Genomic DNA, 24,503 nt, shown 5'->3' on the forward strand with positions numbered 1-24,503 from the left:
AAGTGAAGAGTCGCTTATCAACAACATTACAAGTATTAGATTCAACTGAAAATCTACACGATAAATCCCACATATGCCCAATTATGGAAAAGAAAACCAAATAAAACGACATCAAAATATTCTAAGAATATCTGTACAACAATAATGATAAGACCACACATTCAATGCGAATAACAAAGAAGTTAGAAATGATAATACCAAAGTAATTGGATGTGCATAGACAAGAAACACATTATACAACAAGCAAAAAAAATGAATATAGATAAAATAAAATAAGATACAAAGAACAACAGCAGTACTACCACTACAATGCTATAGTGAAAGATACATCAAACATTTCACCTACTAGGATGCCTCAGGATATTCTACAGATTCTCGGGTATTTCACTAATCACTTGTGTTTTCTTGGCTTACAAAAGCTAGCTAAAACTGTAACCACAAAATTATTTTATTGGGACAAGTATTGCACTAATTGTTGATACCTCATATAATTCACCTTCTGCATGCCTAAGAAAGTATCAAATATCATGATTAAAAAAATATAAGAATTTCCTCGTACGTAATAACAGACGCTTCACACTTCATACCCGAAACAGAGGAACCTCATTCATTTTGCATTCTTCAAGTTGTGTTATACAATAGGGAAAAACCTTATTTTCCAACCTTCATGTCATCAGGTGCAACAAAATCAAACATTTGCATTCCCCTCCCAGCGACTGCAATCTGATAATGGTTCCTGAATACAACATATTAAAAAATAAAATTAAAGCTAGGTGGAGGTTGGTTTTCAGAAAGTGAAAAATAGAAGAGTAAACAAGAAAATCAATAATACAGTATGAAAGAAAGGATTACCCACCTTCCGCAGGCCCTAGCATCCAATGCCTCGGGCTCCGGTACACTAACAACCATATGTTTGTGCTCAGTTAGTTTGCCTTGCTGTTCGAGATGCCAACACCTGATGCGCTGATCAAGACCCGTAGAAAATACCCAACAACCATCTGTCCAAACACCTATAGTGAACAAGACTAACATCAGGTCCAGGTCCTTTCTTATGTGCAAATAATGATTTCATCAGTCATTTGACAATAGGTAGTAGGGCAACCCCCAAGATAAAAAGTGAGACACAATTCAAACTGACTATTCCCAGTAATAATTGGCAGTATTATCAAAGGCGAAAAGCAAAAAAGTTGTAAGGTCCGTTGGGGCTTTAAGCGCAAAGCGCAAATAAAGTGCGAGCTTTAATGAAAAAAGGCGCAACTGGAGAAAAAGTAAAAATATATATATGTAGTCCAAGACCAATAATTATAAGCATGAATAACACATATACGGACAAAAAAAATTGAAAAAGAATTACAATAAAATGAAATATCAATTGTTTAGTGTCGCCTTTTCAGGATTACACTCTATGGTAAGGAAAAGTATGCCTTAGAGCCTTGATGCGACACTGAAGCGCCCCCAAAGCGAGGTGAAGCGCTCAACATGTTTTTAGCCTCACTTCAAAACTTAAGCACACCTTTGACAACACTGATAATTGGTGTCTTATCAGTGTGGCCAATGCCTAACGAACAAGAAGGAGAGAACTATAGTTCAGAACTACAAGTACTTTTTTCATTTTACATAAAACTCCATTAGTTACCACAATAATAAAACTTACATTGACTTTATTTGGAGGCTCCATTAGTTCGTTATATTAGCTCCAAAAGGATAAGTCGCGTAAAAATTTATAAAGGAATGAGGTAAGGCACGAGAAAGGTAAAGAATAGGGGCCGTTGTTGCATAATAGATTTTCCTACAAATGATCTTTCTCAATGCATAAATCAGCCTTCATAGCCTAAGGCTACCATTTTTTTCTTGTCAAACAGTATCACATTAGTGGCACAGCTTTTTTAGAACGAGAATGACCATGAATGAACGGTCACCAATAGATGTCATGGGATGGATGGAATCCCTCCGTCCTTAACTGCATGCCTTGGGTTTGATCCCTCCTAATGGAGAAAATTCTGGTAGTGAGCGCTTCTCCTTTAAATGAGCCTTACTTGATGTGAATCTGGATTAGTCAGGTTAGTGGATAGGTTCTGGATACCAGATCGTTAAACCCACAAAAAAAAGGAGAATGGCCATGAATGTTTAGGGTGATCTAGTAAGTATGACGTCACTGAAATTGATCTAGTAAGGATGAACTCATTGAAATTCCTCACCCCATTTTGGCAGCTGTCTATCATCATTCACAATACAACTGCAAATTCAGTACTTGCTATCGCCCTATTCTCTCTCAATTGCCTATCCTTTCTAGATGAGTGGGAGTCCCTTAGCAGTAGCTTCCAACCCTCTAGCTCTCATTTCGCGCATGCGCTTTGCGCTCTTGGCTTAACAACATCAAAGAGGAATCGAACCTCTTCCAGTTCTGTGTTAACAAAAATCCATTTGATGTCAGGTGCTGGTGAAATTTCAGAAAGCTAAAAAAAAAGTGAGCATTTAATGAGACCAAAAGAATAACTTATGCATTACATGATTACAAGGTTTCAAAATAAGGTTGATTAAAAGAAAGCAATGTGGCTCGAACATTTGGAAATTGGATGGAAGTTGGGAGTGATTCTACGGGGAGCAACGAGTAAAATACTTAAGGTTGGGTAAGGCCAGAAAGAGCAGCAAGTATTTTCCCAATTACTTCTCTTTCCAAATCATTATCTCTGCTTTCTGGCACTACAGATTGGATGTCAGTAAAAAATGTAATACAGGGATGTGGAGAATCCAGAAAATCATGCTTTATAAGAGTAGTCTTTTAAATAGGTATGAACAGAAATATCGATTTATGAGGGCATTATAGAGCCAAATGAGCTTAGAACACTATCTTTTTTTCCTCGTTTTAATTTAATAAGCTTACAACACTAATTAAAAGTGGGTGGATGAAGCCAAACTGAGCACATTTGAATGGTTGTAAAATCAACATGACAAAGAAATCAATTAAAAAGGGCTGGTAGAAGCTTCAGATCAAGGGCAGCCGGAGGTGAAATGAGAATGAACTAAGCTGTGTTTATATGTTAGCATAAAAGATGGCACGCACGGTAGGCATCAAGGAACTAGAAGCTCTCAACCTTCAAGTGTTTACGGAGTCTTGAGAGATCCTTCCAAGAAGATGAGAAGGCATATAACATGTTAAAGTGGAAATACAAGAAGAGGGGAGCAAGATTCAAGGCAAGAGGAAGGCTAAAATCACATTTAGAAGCTGCAGTTTTTGGCTACAGTGAAGACCGTGATAGCGGAGGCTCAGACTGCAACCGCAAAGAAGGCAGCACCAGCAAAGACCACGATTGCGATGAAAACTCAGCTGCCCAGGTCCGCGATAGCAGACTTTACACCTCGAACGCAAGGGAGGCCTGGGAGTTCAGAATGGCAATTTCAGCACACCTTATCTTAAGGCCTAGCTTAGGGATAGTTTGGGAATTTGTAACCTAAATTAGAACCTAGTTTAAGTAGTTCTTTTCTTACAATTTTAGGCAGCTTACCTTGAATATTAATGTTTTCTTTTAGTGAGATGTATGGTGGAATGCCATGGTTGATGACAATTCTTGCAAGAGTGTTATCAAGTGGAATTCTTCCACTTGAAGGTATTCCTATCTATAGTGTAGGTTCTTATTGGTGCATAATTACTCATTTTCCTTTGAATGTTCTCAATTTGGGTCTATTCTAAATTCTTTACTTGCTATCTTTAATTTTCTTGTTTATCCTATCCTTGTTCCTATCAATAAAAGATCAGATTTGACACAGAGACTGCAGACTCTACTTTATATAGATATGATATGATAGAAAAATAAACTCTAGCTTGTGCAAAAATTGGACACTCGGACATTGAAGCTAGAATGGAGGAGATGACCCTTTTCGAGAACCTTCAGACAAAAGGCCAAACTTTGGGTTTACACTATCCCTCTTCAACGGTTCTATGAACTTTAGTCCAACAGTTCTATGAACTTTATTTGGAGTATAGCAGCTGTGGATCCTACAATGAAAAGGTAAACAGAGTTTTCTGGCAGCTAGAATGAAACAAGGCAAAATCACAACGCAAAAACCAAATCATATGCACATTTTAATGAAAAAACAAATCAGATTATCTACCTTTAACCGCAGAGCTGTGAGCTGACATGACTTTATCAAGCAACGCAAATCTCATATCATAATTTCCGACTTCATAATGAACATGACCGCCTACTCTCAGTGATCCAGTGGTGCTATGTTGCTCCGAAGTCGAACTTTCACAACCCGGCCTCATCGATTTCAGAGAGAAATCTAATCTAAGACAGTTAAGTGACTGGTCGTCACCTCCACTTAAAACACAAAATGTAAACCTTGAATCAGAAACTTCAGGACCTTTTATATCTGAAACATGAAGACAGTTGACCCCTGACTGGTGGACATCCTTGAAGATATCCAAGGGCCCTGCTTTGTGTAATACTTCCTTTATGCCAGTGAAGGTGTCTGGAGAAAATGCATGTGTCTTTTCTACCAAATGAGATATCCCTCGCAGAGTATGATCTTGCACAGTTTTGTCAGTTCCTGGGACAGTTGTCGCACACAAACCATTATCAGGCTTTCCCTTTGAAACAGGAACTCCCAACAATTGTTCATCACCTGTTATTTTATTAGACACTTGACTGCCCAATGATCTCCACTGCCGTCCACCTTGGCTTCCTCTACCTGTACGTGGTCTTTTCTGGCTGTCTAGACCTTTTCTGATTTGAACTGCTGATAATTGCCGCATAAAATTTTCAACATGTTCCGTAAGATCCCAAAAGGCAATACTTCCATCAGTAGACCCACTAATAATAATATACCGACTTCCAAACCGAACATTGCCTGCAAAATCAAGATTTCAATCAGAATAAAAACACAGAAAAAAAAGAGCTATACAAGACAGGAGCTAAAAAAAGAGTTATCATCTACCTTTTATCACATAAGAAGGAACAAAAAATGTATATGACTTCTGTACAAGAATGTAAATGCAAGCAAAGACCTGTAATTCCGTAAGTAGTTGCAACATAAATACCACAAACTGAGAGAACTAACTAGAGTTTGTTTTGTCTCCCATAAAGAAAGAAGTAAACATTTTGTTTCCTCTAAAAGAAAGAAGAATCAATCCAACAGTCTCTATGACAACATAAAGGTAAAATTCGTTGTGGTTCTTTTTTTTTATTTTTTAAATCTGAAAATCCCAGTAGACATATTTTCAAAATTCCCATAAAGCTGACAAGTAAGTGCCTGGAGTACTGTGTGACAAGAAAGTGTCTTCGTTACTCAAAGGTAAGTTTTATAGAGCGGTGGTTAAACCGGTCATGTTGTATGGGGCTGAGTGTTGGGCTGTTGGCCAGTTAAGCACTCACATAACCAGAAGATTAAAGTAGCAGAAATGAGGATGTTGAGGTGGATGTGCGGGCACATCAGGATGAATAAGATTAAGAATGAAGATATTCGAGAGAAAGTGAGTGTGGCTCCTATGGATGACAAGATGCGGGAAGCGAGGCTCAGATGGTTTGGGCACGTACGGAGGACAAGCCCAGATGCCCCGGTAAGGAGGTGTGAGCGGTTGGTTTTGGCGGGTACAAGAAGAGGTAGAGGGCGGCCTAAGAAGTATTGGGGAGAGGTGATCGGACAGGACATGGCGTGACTTCAGATTTTCGAGGACATGGCCCTTGATAGGAAGGTGTGGAGGTCGAGCATTAGGGTTGTAGGTTAGGAGGTAGTTGAGCATTTTTCTACTTTGTAGAGGTGTGAGGCTAGTCTGATAGGGTTTTGTCTTAGACTACTAGTGGTTAATGTTGTGTTCACACTATTCTCCCGTTTTTTCGTTGTGCCGGACCTCATCTACTGGTTGTTGTTAGTGCGTTTCATCTATTTTCTGGTTCTTATGTTGTTGTCATTATTTCTATTGTTTTATGTTGATAGTACTGATATATTGTCTCTTTTTTCGTCTTCTTGAGCCGAGGATCTACCGGGAACATCGTCTCTACTCCCTCGGGGTAGGGGTAAGGTCTGCGTATACTCTACCCTCAGCAGACCCCACTTGTGAGATTTTACTAGGTTGTTGTTGTTGTCCCAGAAAGCTGACAATTTTAAGTGTCAATCCCATTATGTAGAATACAGAATTGTCATAAAGACTTTTTTGAACTGGACAGAATTGACATAGAAACTTACTGATCTCTTGAGAAATTTCTTCTTTTTCATAATCGTACATTCAATCCCTTTGGGACGACTCCAACTGAAAGATCCTTTTGCTTTCAACTGACTAGAAAGTCTAATTTAGTATCTCAAGTGTAATTCCTAGCACATTTTTTTAGTTTATCGCCATTTAAGGTTAGTATTTCACAATAATATTTTTGTTAGAATACATTGAATTGCAGAATCTTCTCATAGAAAAAATTCGCACAGCACTATTGTTCCCCATTCTATTACTATTTTTAGCTAGGGAATTTCCGCATCCCCCTTTCTCTCCTTTTGTCAATATTGAGAATATACCCTGTACAAATATGAAAAGCCACGAGTGAAATATGTCTCCATGCTTCTCCCCAAGCTGTGGTACGGTTCGGTCTAAAGGAAGCTAAAATTATTGGACCTGGTGATTTTAACCTCTGTGGTCCTACTCACTGGGCTGTCTGCTCACCAATCTCTATCCAGTTCTCGAGGAGAAAATGGCATAAAGCATAAGCACGTCTTCTATATAGTCATTCAGTACTGAGGATGGGTCACTTTCTTATTTGGTACCCCCCCCCCCCCCCCCCCAAAAAAAAGCCTCACATGTCAATCCACGTCCTACTACAATAATTTTGAGAGAAACATCTTATTTTTCTAACCTTCATAAAGCTCCTTTATCTTACCAACCACGAGCAACTGCATTTGATGGAAAGCACTCACAAAGTAGTAGCTATTCTCTTCTTCTACAGACAAAGACCCCTCTCCCTCTCTCTGGTACTACGTATAAGCTGCTTCATCACCTCCCTCAGATCTTCAGTGTGTGATGTGTCATAGATCAAATATAGAAGAAAATACTGTCGTATATGTTGAAGGTTTGAACAAAAAATCAAAAAAAATCAAAAAAAAAAAAAAAAGGCAGAAGATTTCAATAGTTTAGTGCACCGGGATGCCCTTAGTTACATAAATAATACTAGAACACATTTTATCTTACTCCCTCCGTGCCATTTTATGTGACACTCTTTCCCTTTTACTATGTCTCAAAAAGAATGACACCTTTCTATATTTAGAAACAATTTAACTTTAAACTTCCTATTTACCGTTAATGATATGATTTTATAGCACAAAAATGATATGGCATTTTTAAGACCACAAGTTAATAAATCTTTCTTCTTTAAAATCCATGTCCAGTCAAACACCTTCATATAAAATGAGATGGAGGGGTATTTAATAGCATCCGCTTTGACAAGTACAATCCGAACTACTTCAAAAAGGTAGGTATACACTACTTCCACAAGCTCTGAAACAAGAAAGAATATAGACAAGCCCTGGCCTCTCATCCCTTAGGTAAAGGACAAGGCTGTTGGTAGCAAGGACAGTGCTTCTTAATCAGCAATAGCCAGGTCAGTTACTTCAAGATCTTGGCCAAGGGTGATCGCCACCCTCCCAGCCTATTTTGATGAAGGCCAAGCTCATCTCAAAGACACTAAGAAGAAGATTAAGGAGGCTGGCGGTGCCATTGTGCTCACTGCTTAGGTTTGCTTGTTATTAGTAGCTTTTAGATATTTGTTTAAATTCCTGGTTTAAATTAATTAATGCAGAATTGACTGCGAGATTACTGGATCTTTGCTTTGAAATGCATTTGGGAACATTACTATGCTCAAAATTCAATCTTAACCTATAGATCCTACAGAGTCAAAATATGAAAAAAGTTGTTAATCAACCAAACCTAAGTAGTAAATCAACCTTGAAGTGGGGGATATGTAGGAACAATGATATGTTGCAAAGCAAGCACCGGAGATGACAAAGGAGTCAGTAAAGCAACATCAAACCTGAAATTGATATTGGAAATAAGACCAGGTCAGAAACAAGAGAACAGCATGTTCCATAGTACCATGCTGCAAAAGGGAATACAAGGTATTGTTATTTGGACATCATGAGATAATGGGCGTACATACCAGAGTCGGTAGGGTAATAAAAGAGCTCGTAGTGTAACTGTGGCATCTGAACATGCAACAACTACGAAACAGACTGAACTCCTGCAGATGAATAAACAGGATGCGAACTTGTTCATATTCGCTTAAATTGACAGAACACGATGATGGTTACTGTTGATTTACTGACCTTGTGCCTGTAACTTGAACAAGAAAAGCAGTAACTGCGAGATATCTCCAATCATTTTCACATATATCTGGTACACATGGTTCTGAATAGCTTCTTTTGTCTTCTGAGGGAAGTGATCCACCATTTTCGACCATTTCACTAACTTTTTTATTGTTTTGTAGTTTTCCATGATTTCTTTCTCTGGTTGGCATATCTGTAGAAAGCCACTGGAAATCATTTCTAATGTTGCACTCTGGGTCAAAGGTTCCTTCCCTAATTCTCATCTTACTTTTTTGCTTCCAAGCAGTTACCACCCTTTTTGCACCTACTGATATTAGTAATGAAAGATCCTCCGGGTCCTCTAAAAACCCTTTTTCACTGTTAACGCTGTCAGGCGTTGCATTTTCATCCAGCACCATTCTATGTAGCCTCGAGACAAAGAATATAGATCTCACAGCTGATCCGCCAACATGTTCACCAAGCAGCTTGGAAGTTGACCAATTTTCAATTTCTGAAGCATACCTGAGACATCAGCAAAATAACTAATTTGTCACAGAACTTCAAAAAGTCAAATGACAAAGAAAATGCGCAAATATCAAGACTCGTCGAAGGAAGCCCAATTAGGTAGGGAAATGGTTGAAACAAAACTAAAAAAACAGACAAAATCCACCCCCCAGGATTTAAGTAATGCATAAAAATAAAAATCGGAAATGGCGTCATACCTTGTCAATCTCACAGTTCCATCTTCACAACCTGTTGCAACCCAAATCATTTCAGAAAAAATATCCTGCTTTTCATTTAGACTGCACGATGAATCTTGAGAGATAAAACATAAGGTATGTATCTCCCTGCCATGGAATTGCAAATGAAGATTTTTGGGATACATAACCCTCTCGCCAGTGGTCACCCAGTGTCTATGAACATAAATAATTCCATCCTGCAAAGAAAGAGCTATGGTGTGGTCACGATATTAATCCAGTCATTAGAAGAATTATTAGTCTGAGGCCAGCTAATAACAACAAGTGGTGCAATTCCACTTCCCAAAGCAAGCTGGACTAAGCCTCCTGTTGCCTGTACGATCATTTCCTATCTTCTAATCGTGGAACAGGAAACTAACAGATTTGGAAAAGATTATACCTTGACATAGGCAAAGCAATTTTTCATCTCTGGTACATCACCAAGAAAATAAGAATGAGGACGCCTCCATCCACCACAGGTTACTTGCAAAACCTATTCCAGCGAATGTAAGATCATTATGATGTGGAAGAGAACGAGAAACAGAGAGACAGGATATCGACCGAGTAGGCAAGAGAGACCAAACCTTTGTCTCGGAAAATAAATTCCATATGATAAAGTCTGATGAAGAAAATCCTATTGCACAACTGCTGCCAGGTAAATCGCCTTGTTGGTCAGCATTAGTGAAGATTGATCGTACTGTACTTAGCTCTTTCACTTGCTTGATCCCTACGAATTCCAAGTTATGACGACTTCTATCATGTTCAAAGTAGCATATGCACCCATCTCCTCCAGTCTGAAGAAAATAAAGAACAAAAAGAAAAGCTACTGCATTGGACAACACAATCGCATGTTCTTGCATCAAGTACTTTCAGGGTCTTGAATCCAAGAAAGTCCTAATATTAACGGTACATTTATATGTAAAAATTTGAATGAATTTGTGTGTACATAATAGAAACTTAAAAAGAATCCTCTTTCTCTCTCTTTTTTTTTTGTAGACAAGATAATTCAAGGACAAATAATCGGAACTTAGAGGATAATGGGCCCGCCCCTTTACCCTTCTTTACTTAAACACCACGTTTTTGTTTGTTGCAGGCTTTTGTCTGCAGCAGATTAAAAAGTGTGACATGTGTCTAACTCACACATCACGTGCTACGATCTTACCACTAGACCAAAGCCTTTGGGGGCAATAGTTTACACATTTTTGTAGTATCATTTCTTACTACATGACCTTGTCTCGCCTTTTTATCTCTGATTTATATTTGCATGGAACAGAGAAGTCTAGATTACAACAACAACAACAACAACAACAACAACATACCCACTATATTCCCAACAGGTGGGGTCTGGGGAGGGTAGTCTGTACGCAGACCTTACCCTTACCCAGTGTTATAGCGCTCGCTACAACGCTAAAAGCGTGTAGCGACACTTACCCCTACACAGTGTTATAGCGCTCGCTACAACGCTAAAAGCGTGTAGCGACGCGAGGCGGGCGTGTGTCGCTACAGAGGGACTGTTGCGTGGCGATTCAAAATAGCGGTCGCCTCTGCTTGTGTAGCGAGAGGCGACAGTGTGGCGAGAAGCGAGCGTAACGTCGCTATTTTAAAAAAAAAAAAAAAAAGCACTTAAGTCGCGATTAGGGCTTGGGTGAAATCACTTCTTACGAGCAGCGATTCTTACGAGCAGCGACCCTTCTTCTCTGGTTCTCCTTCAGCGACAAAATTAGGGCTTGGGTTCACATCTTCTTCTTCTTCTTCCATCGTCAGCCATCAGCGACCCCTTCTTCACCAGGTATGTTTCTTTCTTTTCTTTTCTTCTTCTTCTCCTTTTTTCTTCTACTTTCTTCTTCTTCTGGTCGACCACCATTGTTGGTCTTATTTTTTCTTTTTCTTCTTCTTTCTTCTTTCTTCTGTAATCGCTGTTTTTCTTCTTCTTTCAGCTCTGTTTTTCTTCTCTTTCAGCCCAGCTCTGTTTTTCTTTCTTCCATCATCTCTTTCAGCTCTGTTTTTCTTCTTCTTTCTTTGCTCTGTTTTTCTTCTTCTTTCTTTGCTCTGTTTTTCTTCTTCTTTCTTTCTTTCTTTGCTCTGTTTTTGGGTTCATCTCTTTCAGCTCTCATTTTTCAATTTGTTGCTCTATTTTTCAAAATCGAGCAGAGGCAGTAGCTGTATTTTTTTTTGTTGCTCTGTTTTACAAAATTGAGCAGAGGCAGTAGCTTTATTTATTTGTTGCTCTGTTTTTTCAATTATAGATTTATAATCTTATAGAGTAGAATTAATTGCATATTGACTTGATAATTTTTTTTCCATAAAACAACGTTGAAATGGCGTCATCCGATAGTAATAAACGAAATGATATAGCTTGGAATTATGTTGTACAAGGCTCATAAAGATCCGCAATTAATTTTTGAATGATATTTATTAATATATTATTGTTATTGAGTTTTTAGTTATATGTATATAATATTTTATGTTTTTGTTGAAATTGTCGCTTCACATCAAAAAGGCGAGCGCTTCGCTGCGCGCCTCTCGCCTCAGTGAAGCGGGCCCTCGTCGCTATTTGTCGCCGCACGCTATCCAAAACACTGCCCCTACCTAATGAAGGTAGAGAGGTTGTTTCCAATAGACCGTCCTCTCGGAAAGAAGAATAAGGAGAAGAAGAAGAAGAAGAAAAAGAAAAAGAAAAGAAAAAGGAAAGCAAGAAAGGAAGAGAGAAGAAAAAGAGGGAGATGAAGGATAAATAGTACCAAATAATAACAGAGAATACAATACCTGAGCCAAACAAAACCATATAACGCAATTAAGATCTGAGAATACGAAGGGACATGCGTGTTACTAATACTATCGGTGAGCAACTAAGAAACTCCCACCTACCTACTAACCTTCTACCCTAATGCTCGACCTCCACATCTTCCTATCAAGGGTCATGCTCTCAATGAGCTGAAGCAGCGCCATGTCCTGCCTAATCACCTCTCCCCAACACTTCTTAGGCCTACCTCGACCTCTTCTCAAACTCGCCATGGCCAACCTCTCATACCTCCTAACGGGATCTTCAATGCTTCTCCTCTTAACATGTCCAAACCATCTCAGCCTCGACTCCCGCATCGTGTCCTCCACGGAGGCTACTCCCACTTTGTCCCGGATAGTTTCATTCCTAATCTTATCTCTCCTGGTACACCCACACATCCATCTCAACATTCTCATTTCTGCTACTTTCATCTTCTGCACATGGGAGTTCTTAACTGGCCAACACTCAGCCCCATACAGCATAGTCGGTCGAACCACTACTCTATAAAACTTACCCCTAAGTCTAGACTCCAACCAAAAAAAAAAACAGGAATACATACTCTGATATGCAGTTAAAGACTTTCAACTATACTTCGGCCAATGTTATAATGCAGGGACTCTCCATGTAACACTTAAAGTATGGGAAAAGATATCTTGAGGTTAACAGCTACAGGGACTAATAAAAGGTCAACCTCCATCTGTATATTTATTTTAAAATATATTATGAGACTTATTACAGATTTTTTTCTCTATTTTAGACTTAGTTCTTATATAGTTTCCGAAAGCTTTATCATATAAAGCAGCGTATAAGGCCTGAAAATCAAATATCAACGGATTCTTAAATCAACATATCACAAAGGGAGAATGAAAAGATCACCTCAAACCCAAGCAGGAAGTTGCTTAATGATTATAAGTAACTAGTAGAACAGAATAAGCATCCAAGTAAGGTCTTACTGAATGAATTTCAAGTTGTGTAGGACCAAAACTAGCAACGGAGATGCTACACACAGTTGATATTCCATGAGCTCCTCTGAAGTTGCTGAAAGGACTTATATTTATTTCGGAAGCTGTAGACATGCTAAAAAGAATGTCTCTTTGCAACGGAAATAACAAAAGATTACCACGAATGTCACCGCACACTAGGACCTACAAAAAGGGAAATAGATCAAGAATTTTGAAACTTACACAGTAAGTAATATTTCATACTGATGGGTTGTTCAAACTTGAAACAGACAAGTCAGGATATATTATTGCTTTCCAGAGATAGAAAGAGAGAAGGAATATATATTTGAAGCAACTCCTCTTTTATTTAGGAACATAAAGGGAACACCCCATATGTATGGAGGAACTTCATCTTAAGAGTCACATAGCAGAGTAATTGAAGAATTATTTGGAACAATTTAATCTGTACAATGTAAAACAAATGCTACTTCAAGGATACTAATCAATAATGGGAACATGACAATTGCAGTAAAAGAGCCATATGCCCTGTTTCTAACTTACTCTGTCCCAATTTGCTAGTCTTTTCTTTTTTGACTTGGCACGAATATTAACATAAGAGTATAATATGATTTTTTGTCTGCCGATGTGTCAAAGAATATAAAATAAAGGATAATTTTGAATTGAGAATGATAGAATGAGTCCTATAGAACTTTTGCTGGTATTTAAAATGCATTAGAACTTTTCATTTCATTTAAGGAAATGAACAATATTTTGGAAAAATCCAAAAAAAGGAAGGCGATTTGGGAAGGAGTAATACCCAAAGAGTGTTTGAGGCCACACACACACACACGTGCACACACACACGCGCATATATATATATATAGGGAGAGAGAACAAATTTGAAGCCATAGAGAGAGAAAGAGAGAAGGAACATGCTAAATTTCACAAAGCATAAAATGTAAAGGGTATTGACCTCATTCTCTACTGATGCATCCAAGCACATTATCCGCATTCTAAAGCATGAGCGGAATTCTGCTATTAAAGATACACAACACCTTCTCATGACATCCTGAGAAACAGAGGGCAAAGGGTTGAACAACCTCCATAGTTTCAATGTGCCTCTAGGATCAGAAGTGAAGAGGAACCTACAGGATAAGGTAATCAGAATATATGGCTTTCACACGATCAGACGTATAAATGATATATTATCCCTACCAACAGATGCAGATTTTATCAAATAAAATGTGTTTATGGGTTTTTTTTTTTTTTTTGGGTGGGGGGTGGGGGGGGGGGGGGGAGGTCTCTGCTATCCAGGCCAGTGGCATACTAATGGTACTGAAAGGAAAGATCTTATCGGCCAAAAGTCAACAGGATGTCGTCAGGATAGACTTAGAAAGACGTTCATCAATCTTCTATCTAAATATGTCAAGCATATTCATCGTATCATTATGACTTCTGGCATCATCAATAACTTACCTCGGTCCCAAAGATTTGCACCAATAAGTCCCAAGTAGTTGCCTCTCTGGTTCAGCTGACCATGTAGACGTGAGTTCCACTCTAGGATTCAAGACATCATCAACAACTCTGGCAATCACCATAGTGCCTTTACCATTGCCAACAGCAATCCAATTTTCAATGTCTTCGGTAACATCAGAACAGTGTGACAACAAATCCATGCAAACAATTGGTCCTTCCTCCCCAATATGGAGAAGTTCGGTCCATTTCACATCCTCAGTATCATATAGTTTAGCATGGTACACATATCCATTGTTTGTGGCAACATAAAGAGAATCTTCCCGAGAAAAATGCAAGCATCTTACATATTCGCTTTTGCTGCATGAAATTTGATAAACCAAATGATCAGCCAATAAGCACTTAGAAATCATGGGCTTAAATGTGAACAAGTACGTTGTCAAGAACTAAGATAGGATGAGTTGCATTAGCAATATAAGAGACTTCTCCTGAAAAATACAACTTGTTTTAACAATTACTCCTGAAAAATATAATACATACAGGCTCAAAATTCTTTTTTGAAAAAAAAAATATTTATCAGTGGTTTCCGACCAGCTTGCGCATACCTCAACCATTTCATTGAGTACATGCATCCTTCACCAGGACAAGTATTGGGTAACTCTGCCCACCAAGTCTTAGGCACATTAGAAGAAATTACCTAACTTTTTTCTTTGCTGGGATTCGAACCCTAGCCTCTCATGGTCTTCATTTAAGCTTCATCGACTGCTAGGCCCCACGCCCAAAATTTTTGTTCACAACACACTTTACCTCAATAAAGTTAGTTGGGGCCAAATCTACACATCCCCTAGATCAATATTTGCATTTCAAATAGGGATCCATAGTATGAATTTCCTATCATAATACAGTTATTTCCATTTTCATCCAAGGCCAGGTGTCAACATAACTAAGACAATAATTAAATGAGAAAGCTTCTACCTTTTCAACGTGTAGTTGTTTTTAGAGAAGTAGGTTTAGTATTTTTATAAGTAAAAGCACTTTTAATTAAATCATCCCACACTCCCAAAGAGGGTGTAAGAAATGTTACTACAAGTGATAAAGGTACTTCAACTACCAATACTTCTCAACTAGATAACTTACAAAATAAAGTAACAAGAAAGTGGCATATGTGATATGTTAATATATGGTTTCTAAGAAACTGATTGAAAAAACATCAGTTTGTGATCATCAGATGAGCAGCTTCTTCTACAAGTAACTGAATCCACATGGGTTCGCGCCACCGTGCCAATGTTCAACGTGTCACAAACGCAAGGTTCACTCATTAAGATAATCCTTAACCCGCCACCCCCTTCTCCCCCAACCCCACCCCACACCCCACACACACAAAGGATATAAGAGGCCATCATGTGCTTTGACAATCATCATCACTGGGAAATTGAAATATCAGCTATACCTGTTCAAGAGGCCAACATGCTCTCTAAAATTTGGAATATAAAGAGCAAATTCCTCCTTTTGGACAGTTGAGTCTTGTACTTCCACAATACCTCCTTCTGACCCATTAGACAACAATCCTTGCAGATGTTGTACTTTTATTGCAGAATCAAATCCCGCAGTCACAAGGAGTGCTGCATCAGGATCGTAGAGACATCGCCAGATCCCCCTTCCACTGTGCCAATAAAATGTGATATAGTTATTATATCATAAAAACCAGTTTATTCTAAGGTGTACAATGCAAGCAAAACATTTTGCACCACAGAACATAAAGTGACACTAATGAAGTCAAAAATGAGAAATAATAATTTAATTGGTACAATAATATAATTAAGAATTCACTTCCATGATGAAACTTTCCTTTCACTTACACATGCTCCCTGATTCTTGTAAGTTGTGTTCCATCCATTCCCCATACACGACACGTGCAATCCTCGCCAGCAGTTATGATTAACTAAAGCAGAGTCCCACATATAGACAGACAAAGCCAAACTTAGAAGCGAACCTCACATGTCCCGCATTTGAAGGAAAGGAATGCACAAATTCTTAATGAACCATCACAACGTACAGTTCTACAATAAAAATTACCGCATAGCATCATCAATATATAAAATGTCCCCCTCATGAAGAACATAGAACCGTCTGATACAAGAAAACTATTTCGGGCATTAAATCCGCACATAAAAAAAAAGCAACCGCAGTTGGGCTCTCTTGACTTTCTAAAAAACCCCATTTACATGTCTTCATTATCAATGTGCATATTGAAGATTTTGGTTTGCAATGACAGCGCTACGTGATTACATGTAGGTTTTCCATTACTTCTTGCTTGTCAGATTGTTCCCCAAGTATTAAAATAAAGTCAAAGATTGGCAAGATAAACGTATCGATATTCATACTGATAAATAATTGTGAGATTGGAAAATGCAGAAGCTCTAAGTAAGCATATATTTGTCGACTTGTCAAGCTACACAACATGTGATATCATTTTTTTCTTTTGATAACCGTGGTGTCGGGGCAGCTTGCGCGCACCTTGACTAATTCCACGGGGTACCTACTACCTCCCACCAGCACAGGTACCACGTAACTCAGTCCACCAAGCCAGCTTGGATAGATGGGAAGAAATCACCCAAGTGTTTTTGCCTCCACTAGGATTTGAACCTAAGACCTCGTAGTACTCAACACCTTATTGACCACTAGGCCACACCCTTAGGTGCTATAAAATGTGATTTCATTGTAGAGAAGAAGTTTAACCAAAACCCAAGCGATCATCCCTATCTTCTCCTCTTCTCTTTTTACAAGCTTATCCATCTATCATCATCATAAATTGTCCCTAGTTGTCTAAAAGTTCATTAGTTCTGAAGGAACTGGGACACTGGACAAGTGTTTTTAGCTGACTTGTTGTATTCTCCTGCAAACCCCTAGTCAACCCCAGCCATAAAATGCTTTAGGCCATTTAGACAGCTTTTATTACAAGGTTGCGGAGTTATTTTTGACATCTGCAACTTCAGTACTTTAGCCTGCTGAACAGCATATTCCCCGATGCTGTGTAAGTGAATTACAAAGTACTTTCATGAACTTACAGAGTCAAATATATAGCAGTCCCAAATTCTAGCACTGTGACCAAATAAGACAGAGTCAACCACGTGGTTGGAACCATTAGCACCAAGCGTCCAGATACGAGCACTGCACTAACAAAAAAGAAGAATAACCACCTAAAGTCGCTGATTAAATGTTTCTATGGATCAATATATACATAGATGTTAATTAAGAAAAATATGAACCTTCGATCATCAGATACAGATACTAGTTTAAATCCATCAGCAGACCATGCAAGGCGGAAAATTGAACCTTCATGTCCAATTAGTTTACATATATTTACAGCTTCATATTGCTGATAAGGAAGCTGGCGACCCTCGTGACTGGTCAAATGTAAAAGGTCTTCTGTAAGACTTCCAATAACATCAGGATCAGCCTTACAACCCACTTTCCAAACAAGAACCTGCCAAACCCAGATCAAGACAATTAAGCGCCTGTCAGAGGACATGCATATATCAAGGAGCACACAAAAGGCGTTACGAACACCTTTGAACAGATCTATTTTACAAAACAATTAAGTGATAATTTTGAACTGGCAGAAACTGTAGAAACAAGAGAGTCAATACAGGCTATAGAGCATATCTTCAGTTATTGAACAATATCCAACCAAAACTGTAGAAGGAGAACCATAAAATCTGTTTATAGTATGCAAAAATAATCAAAAGGAGAAGTTTTCAGGAAAACAGTCAAAGTAGTAAAAAGAAACTTCTAAAGAATGTGCATTCATCTTTTCTGATAGCAGAACAATTTTAACCATGTACCTTATGACTCAAATATCTGAAGCATCACTAAGGTTTATATCCTAGTGGTATTTGTGGGACTCTCCCACACAATAGATGTGGGTTTGATTTCCACTGCACTCTTTCCCTTTCCCTTTCTTGACCCCCCTATAAAACTACCTAGGGGTATTGGCGGGATGATTAGGATTCTCCACTTTAAACCAGAGGTCTCAGTTTCGAGACCTGAGAATGTAAAATGAAAACCTACCAGTGGGGAGCGTTTTGCCTGCTTTAGTGGGCCTATTCGGTGAATCCTGACTAATCAAGCCAGTGAGTTTCCGATAACGGATGCATAAAGCAAAAAGATCCATGAAGTTTCATTTGAGGTTATATTGATAGATTATTTAATTTATTTAGAGACAAAATTAGGGTTAAAATTATCATAAGTGATGGAAGAAACTTCTTCGATGACAGATGAACATATCTGCAATATATCAAAATACTCCTAAGTTTGGACAAAATACTAGAGCAAGGGAAATATGATAAGATAGAGTGGGAAAAGGTATAACCTAAATATCGGTACCTCATTAAAGATAGTGCCAGATGCTACACGGAGAGATCCAACATCATCGCCCCAAATCCTCATGGAGTACAACAAACACCTTTCTAAAAATTAGATGAAGAAAAAAGTCAAAAGCATGAACCGTGGCATCCATGGTTGAATTAAGTCTCCTAATGAACAATAGAACAGAAAGCACTGGTCTAGTATGATAACTGATAAACCAACCTGAGCATCTTACTCTGGAAAGGAGAGAACATCTCAACATATCCCAAATATGTACAGAATTGTCACTGCATCCTATGGCAAGACAATCACCATTGTTTGAAGAAGTAGCCCCATCCCACTACCACCACATGTTCAGTATCATAATAAGCATAAATCCGACAAAAGGGGTAAGGAGTTTCACAATTAAGAAAGAGTTTAACTTTTGTGTACTGTCAGTGTAAAGAGTTTTTACACCATCAGGTTAAGTTAGACAATCACCATTGTTTGAAGAAGTAGCCCCATCCCACTACCACCACATGTTCAGTATCATAATGAGCATAAATCCGACAAAAGGGGTAAGGAGTTTCACAATTAAGAAAGAGTTTAACTTTTGTGTACTGTCAGTGTAAAGATTTTTTACACCATCAGGTTATGTTGACTTAACAATAGATAAGTCTTATCAAAAAACAATAGATAAGTCTTTCCTATGGACTATGGTAACCTGGAAAATAGAGTAATAATGTGCTATAACCGATTCAAATTGAACTGATGGTGTAAAATTTCATTACACTATCAGTGTATATAACTTAAATCCATTGAGAAAAAAGTTTACCTTCAAAAAGCTAACGTCCAAAACCCAGTGGCTAAACTTAGGTAGCAGAAGCAGGAGACTTAAAGTTAAACGAAAACATGCTTGTTGCTCAGTTTGAGAATTAAAGACCCTCTGAATTTGCAAGCTGAAAAGTTTAACTCTCCTCTCACCATAGACTGCAATCTTAAAAGTAACATGTGAACCCGACAAGTGTTCGTTAAATGTCTGCAAAGAAACTCCATGCACTCGAATTCCGTCGAACACATCAAATGATTTTATCATCTTCCCAGTCGTTAAATCATAGACAAGAATTTGTGAACCAGTTCCTGTGGAGAGTGGAGACACATTAATTGTATGCTTAGAACCGTTTCAGTACAAATATAGTAAGTAAAGAAAATGTTAAAGGAGAACGGACCAGCTAGAAGAAAAGGAAGAGAAGAGAAGTCAGGAGGAAGGTGTAGAAAGCAGAGGGCAGAGATTTCTCCAAGGTAATGTCCTCTTTGGAGGCGACAGCTGCTTTGCTCCGCCATGGTTAGGAGCCACAAGCAGTCGACAGTGCACTGGAGAGGTTCACTTGCGGCAGTGTTCAAATGCTAATGGCCAATTGGGCTAGTCGCTAGTATTTAGTTTTAATGGCCCGTCTGAGACCTCCTGGCCTCTTACCGATCATAACCTCGTCAGAATAACCCAATTTAGGCAATACAAATGTGTTTTCTTTTTAATAAGTGCCGTGCACCTCAATTATTTGAGGGCCAAAATATAAAATTGGCACCGAAACTAATTGTATTTTTTAATCAAAAAGTTTATAAAGATGTAATATATTGTTTTTTTTGTCTGATATCATTTTGTAGAGCGGCTAAAAATATATATTTTTTATTATTTTTTTAAGGGAGAAAGCCTAAAAATGATCTTGTGGTATTCGAAATGGATCAATTATAACTCTCGTTTAAACTTGAGTCCACAAATGACTATGCCGTTATAGAATGGGTCTAATAATGTCCTTATGTTATTCGAAATGGATCAATTATAATTCTCGTTTAAATTTGAACCCACTAATGACCATGCTGTTAAAGAATGGGTCTAATACTGCTATTTTCCTCAGTTAGTAATGATTAGGAGTTTAATGGATATTTAAAAACCGACTAAACCGACAGAACGGTACCGTGTCGAACCGATTTTTAGGTTTATTTTAATAAAATCGTAGGTTTTTATATAAACCTATAATTGTACCGATAATTAGGGTAGATTTTTTATTTTATAAAAATAAACCGAAAAAATATTGAATCGTACCGAATAAATTTACATGTGAATATATGTTTCACATGTAAATATATCGGACCTATTATTAGACCCAGTATAAATATATGTTTCACATGATAAATTTATTCGGTACGGTTCGATATTTATATATTAAGTTTAAAAATGATAACGGGTCTAATATTTATAAAGGATGGGTCGAATAAGTTTAAAATGTGAGCCCACTAATGACCCTGCCGTTAAAGAATGGGTCTAATATTTATATTTGTAAATAATAATGTATTAATATAAATAATGTATAAATTTTAATACATTATTATTTTTAAACTTAATATATAAATATATGTTTCGCATGTAAATTTATTCGATACGGTTCGATATTTTTTCGGTTTATTTTTATAAAATAAAAAAATTACCCTAATTATCGGTACGGTTATAGATTTATATAAAAACTTATGGTTTTATTAAAAGAAACCTAAAAATCAGTTCGGCACGGTACAGTTCTGTAGGTTTAGTCGATTTTTAAATATTCATTTACACCCCTAATCATTACTAACGGATGGAAATAGCAGTATTAGAACAATTCTTTAACGGCAGGGTCATTAGTGGGCTCAAATTTAAACGAGGGTTATAATTGATCTATTTTGAATAACACAAGAATATTATTAGACTCGTTCTATAACGGCAGTGTCATTTGTGGACTCACGTTTAAACGGGGTTATAATTGATCCATTTCGAATACCATAAATATTATTTTTGGGCCTTTTCCCTTTTTTTTAATTGCATAATTGTTACATCTCATCACTTAACATAAATATTAGTGACACTGACCATCAATTTAACTCTGAAACAATCACTGACTTAAAATCACATCAGGTTTCTAAGATGGAAAAGTACAAGTTAATCGATTGCAGAGTTTGTTTAAAGCACTAGGCTCTAATTCACCGTCCTCATTTCTACCTTATCTGTTGGTTTTCCTCAATTATTCAAATAACTCAAAATTCTACTTGAAGTTAGACAGAATTATATCCACACAAAAAATTAAAAAATAATAGAAGCAAGACAAGGTTACAAAATCCTAGCAAAAACTGACTTAAGAGATATAAAAACAGTTTAACAACTTTCACCGTGACTGTAAAAGTGTGACAATTAGGGGAGAATGGTTAAACACTTTGGTGAACTATAAGAAGTAGGGGTGCTTATCGGGTGGATCGGGCGATTTATGCTTAATGGTTCGGCTTATCGGTTATCGTTTTTAAATGTAGTAATATGTTGATATCGGTTCAGCGATTATCGTACGATTTATCGGCTAAATCAAATATAAAATAAAAAAGTAGAGAACTAGAAATAAGGGAAAATCTAGGTCCAGATTTATTTATATAATATTTTCTAATCCATGTGACATGTAATATCCGGTACAAGGGAGAGCAAATAAGTATGTGGTAAGGATTCAAAAAAATTGACAACTCAATTGAAAGAAAAATTATTTTTTACGAGAAAAACTAGTTAACTAATGCGCAAACAAGTCTCCTTCTTATCTCGTACAAAAATTCATGTGACATGCAATCCATATCTGACCAAATCCATGTTTGAATTTTGAAGAGCTGACTACTAAGGGAGACCATCGATGCCAATGTTGAATTGAGAAATTAGAGATTTAGGGTTTCAAGTAGTACTTTATATACACAGGGGTAAAAGTATAAATATAAAAACTCGGGTTAACAGTTTATTCGATAAGTAAATTGAATAATCTGCCCTTATTATAAAATAAATATTATAATTATAAACTAAAGCACCAAAACAGAAGAAGACAAGAATAGATAAACGGAACTTTTCTCCTTATTTCAAGTATATCATCCATGAGCCAAAAATGCTCTATTTATAGTTACAATAATTAATGGGTTTATTCACGTGGTACATGAATTACTAAAGAAGTTACTGAAAGGACATCTACATTCACTGAATTTATAACACTCTCCCTTAGATGTCCACTTAAAAAATAATGTGTCTCGGTTAAACCTTATTAGGAAAAAACTAATGAAAAAAAAACTAATAAAGAAAAAAGAGTACACACATCTTATAATACGCATTAGAGTTGCCTCGTTAAAAATCTTACCAGGAAAATCCAATTGGGATAAAACCTTAGTTAGGGAAAAGAGAGTACATCACGTATTTCTCCCCATGATGAAAACTTTATTTGGTATCTCGGAGACGATGCATTCCAATTTATCTCTTTTTCCAACTGCTTATTTTCTCTCCCTAATGTTGGGTATATCAATATATATCCAATCTTTTTTGATGACTCATCTTTGTGCATTGTAGTAGAGCAATTGAAATACATACCGCATATTCAAATATTCTAAAATGAGAAATATTTGGCTTATAGTCATAAGTCAATTGTAATGGGGATACTTTATGATAATTTGTGGCTTGATCCGCACAAGAGTTATTGCATCCAAAATTGCATGACCACATACCGAGAAAGGAAATTTGATTCTCATAAATATTGGTTTAGCAATTAATTTGAGGCGTTTGATTAATGATTCTGTTAGACTATTTTGAGTATGAACATATGCAAGCGGATGTTCAATTATTATCCTAGTTGATATACTATAATCACCAAAGGTCTGGGACGTAATTTCACCCGCATTATCAAGACATAGTATCTTAATTGCATAATTTAGAAACTGTGCTCTTAATCTTATTAATTTAGCTAGTAACCTCGCAAAGGCCAAATTGCGGGATGATAACAAGCACACATGTGACCATCTTGAAGGTGCATCTATCAAAATCATATAATATCTGAATGGTCCATATTGAGGGTATATGATCCCACATATATCACCTTATATATGTTCCAAAAATATAGGGGATTCAATCCCAACTTTAATTGCTGATGATTTAATAATTCATTTGCCTCGAGAACATGCAACACAAGAGAATTCCTAAGTTTTTCTAGTTCTTCAATGAATACCATGTGAATTCTTAATTATTTTGTGAACCATATTATAACCACGATGGCCCAACCGATCATGCCAAATAATAAAATTATTAGTAACCCCTGATTTAATATGGCATGTGATTTGACTACACTACGTGTATAGTACAAGTCGCATGAAAAACAGATAATCTTTCATATTTATATTTGTTACCGTCCATATGGCGAAACATCTCCTTTAAAGAGAAAGTCATTATCATTATTGTCATGGTAAAAATTATTATAAGCAAGACATGTTTCTTGCTTTACTTTTGTCCTTTAATAATTTTTCATAAGGCATGAAAAGTATTTTTGACGTAAAATAGGTCTACGACCAATGACATAATCCTACAACTAGATAATGATATTTATCCTCTTTATTTTTCTCAAATCTCTTTAGAGGTGAGCTGTGAGATTTCAACAATCAAGAGCGTATCTGTATTCATGAGTTTATGTCATACGTCCACATTCACTTTTGGAACGTATCATAATCATCTGAACATGCCTCGTGATTTCTCAATACAAGCTTATTGTGTTGCCTTAACATTTATCATATTCGTTTTTATGGCCACCCTCAATATCATCTTGTAAGGCTAAGTGTGCCATTATTTTTCTTTATTTTGATAGAGGATTGATTAAAGATTGGCAGAATATTCAGGTGTATGATATTCTTGTACCCAATACTTTATCATACCACATCATGGTAAATATTACCTTCACCTTTTGAAGGATAATTTTAATCTGAGAACCCTTATTGTTCACCCTTTCATAATTAAAATCGTGAGGACGATTATTATTTCGTCTATTGCCACGTCCACGTATATTCATACGGTCCCGATAATTATTCAATCTTCTTTTTCAGACTTTTGATCTATTGCTACCACATTCGCTT

General features: G+C 37.1%; 1 protein-coding gene across 2 annotated transcripts; it reads right to left on the minus strand.

Annotated features, from left to right (window-relative positions):
- Positions 1–245: 245 nt before the first annotated feature.
- On the minus strand, positions 246–20,049 carry LOC104088992 (uncharacterized). 2 transcript variants are annotated; one of them, XM_009593786.4, is made up of 20 exons: positions 19,793–20,049; positions 19,399–19,703; positions 18,807–18,924; positions 18,603–18,685; positions 17,486–17,703; positions 17,285–17,387; positions 16,076–16,158; positions 15,667–15,879; positions 14,220–14,576; positions 13,717–13,888; positions 12,756–12,947; positions 9,605–9,814; positions 9,421–9,513; positions 9,006–9,220; positions 8,305–8,805; positions 8,139–8,219; positions 7,927–8,012; positions 4,114–4,851; positions 857–1,010; positions 246–736 (listed from the first exon to the last, which is right to left on the minus strand). In XM_009593786.4, the coding sequence occupies exons 1-20, from the start codon at positions 19,905–19,907 to the stop codon at positions 652–654; spliced, it is 4,122 nt and encodes a 1,373-aa protein (XP_009592081.1). In that variant the 5' UTR covers positions 19,908–20,049; the 3' UTR covers positions 246–651. The 2 variants fall into 2 exon arrangements, with proteins under 2 accessions (XP_009592081.1, XP_033510109.1); XM_033654218.2 differs by lacking the exon at positions 19,793–20,049 and having other exon boundaries at positions 18,820–18,924; positions 19,399–19,510.
- Positions 20,050–24,503: the final 4,454 nt, after the last annotated feature.

The sequence above is a fragment of the Nicotiana tomentosiformis genome, chromosome 1 (assembly GCF_000390325.3).
Source record: "Nicotiana tomentosiformis chromosome 1, ASM39032v3, whole genome shotgun sequence".
Lineage (NCBI taxonomy): Eukaryota > Viridiplantae > Streptophyta > Magnoliopsida > Solanales > Solanaceae > Nicotiana > Nicotiana tomentosiformis.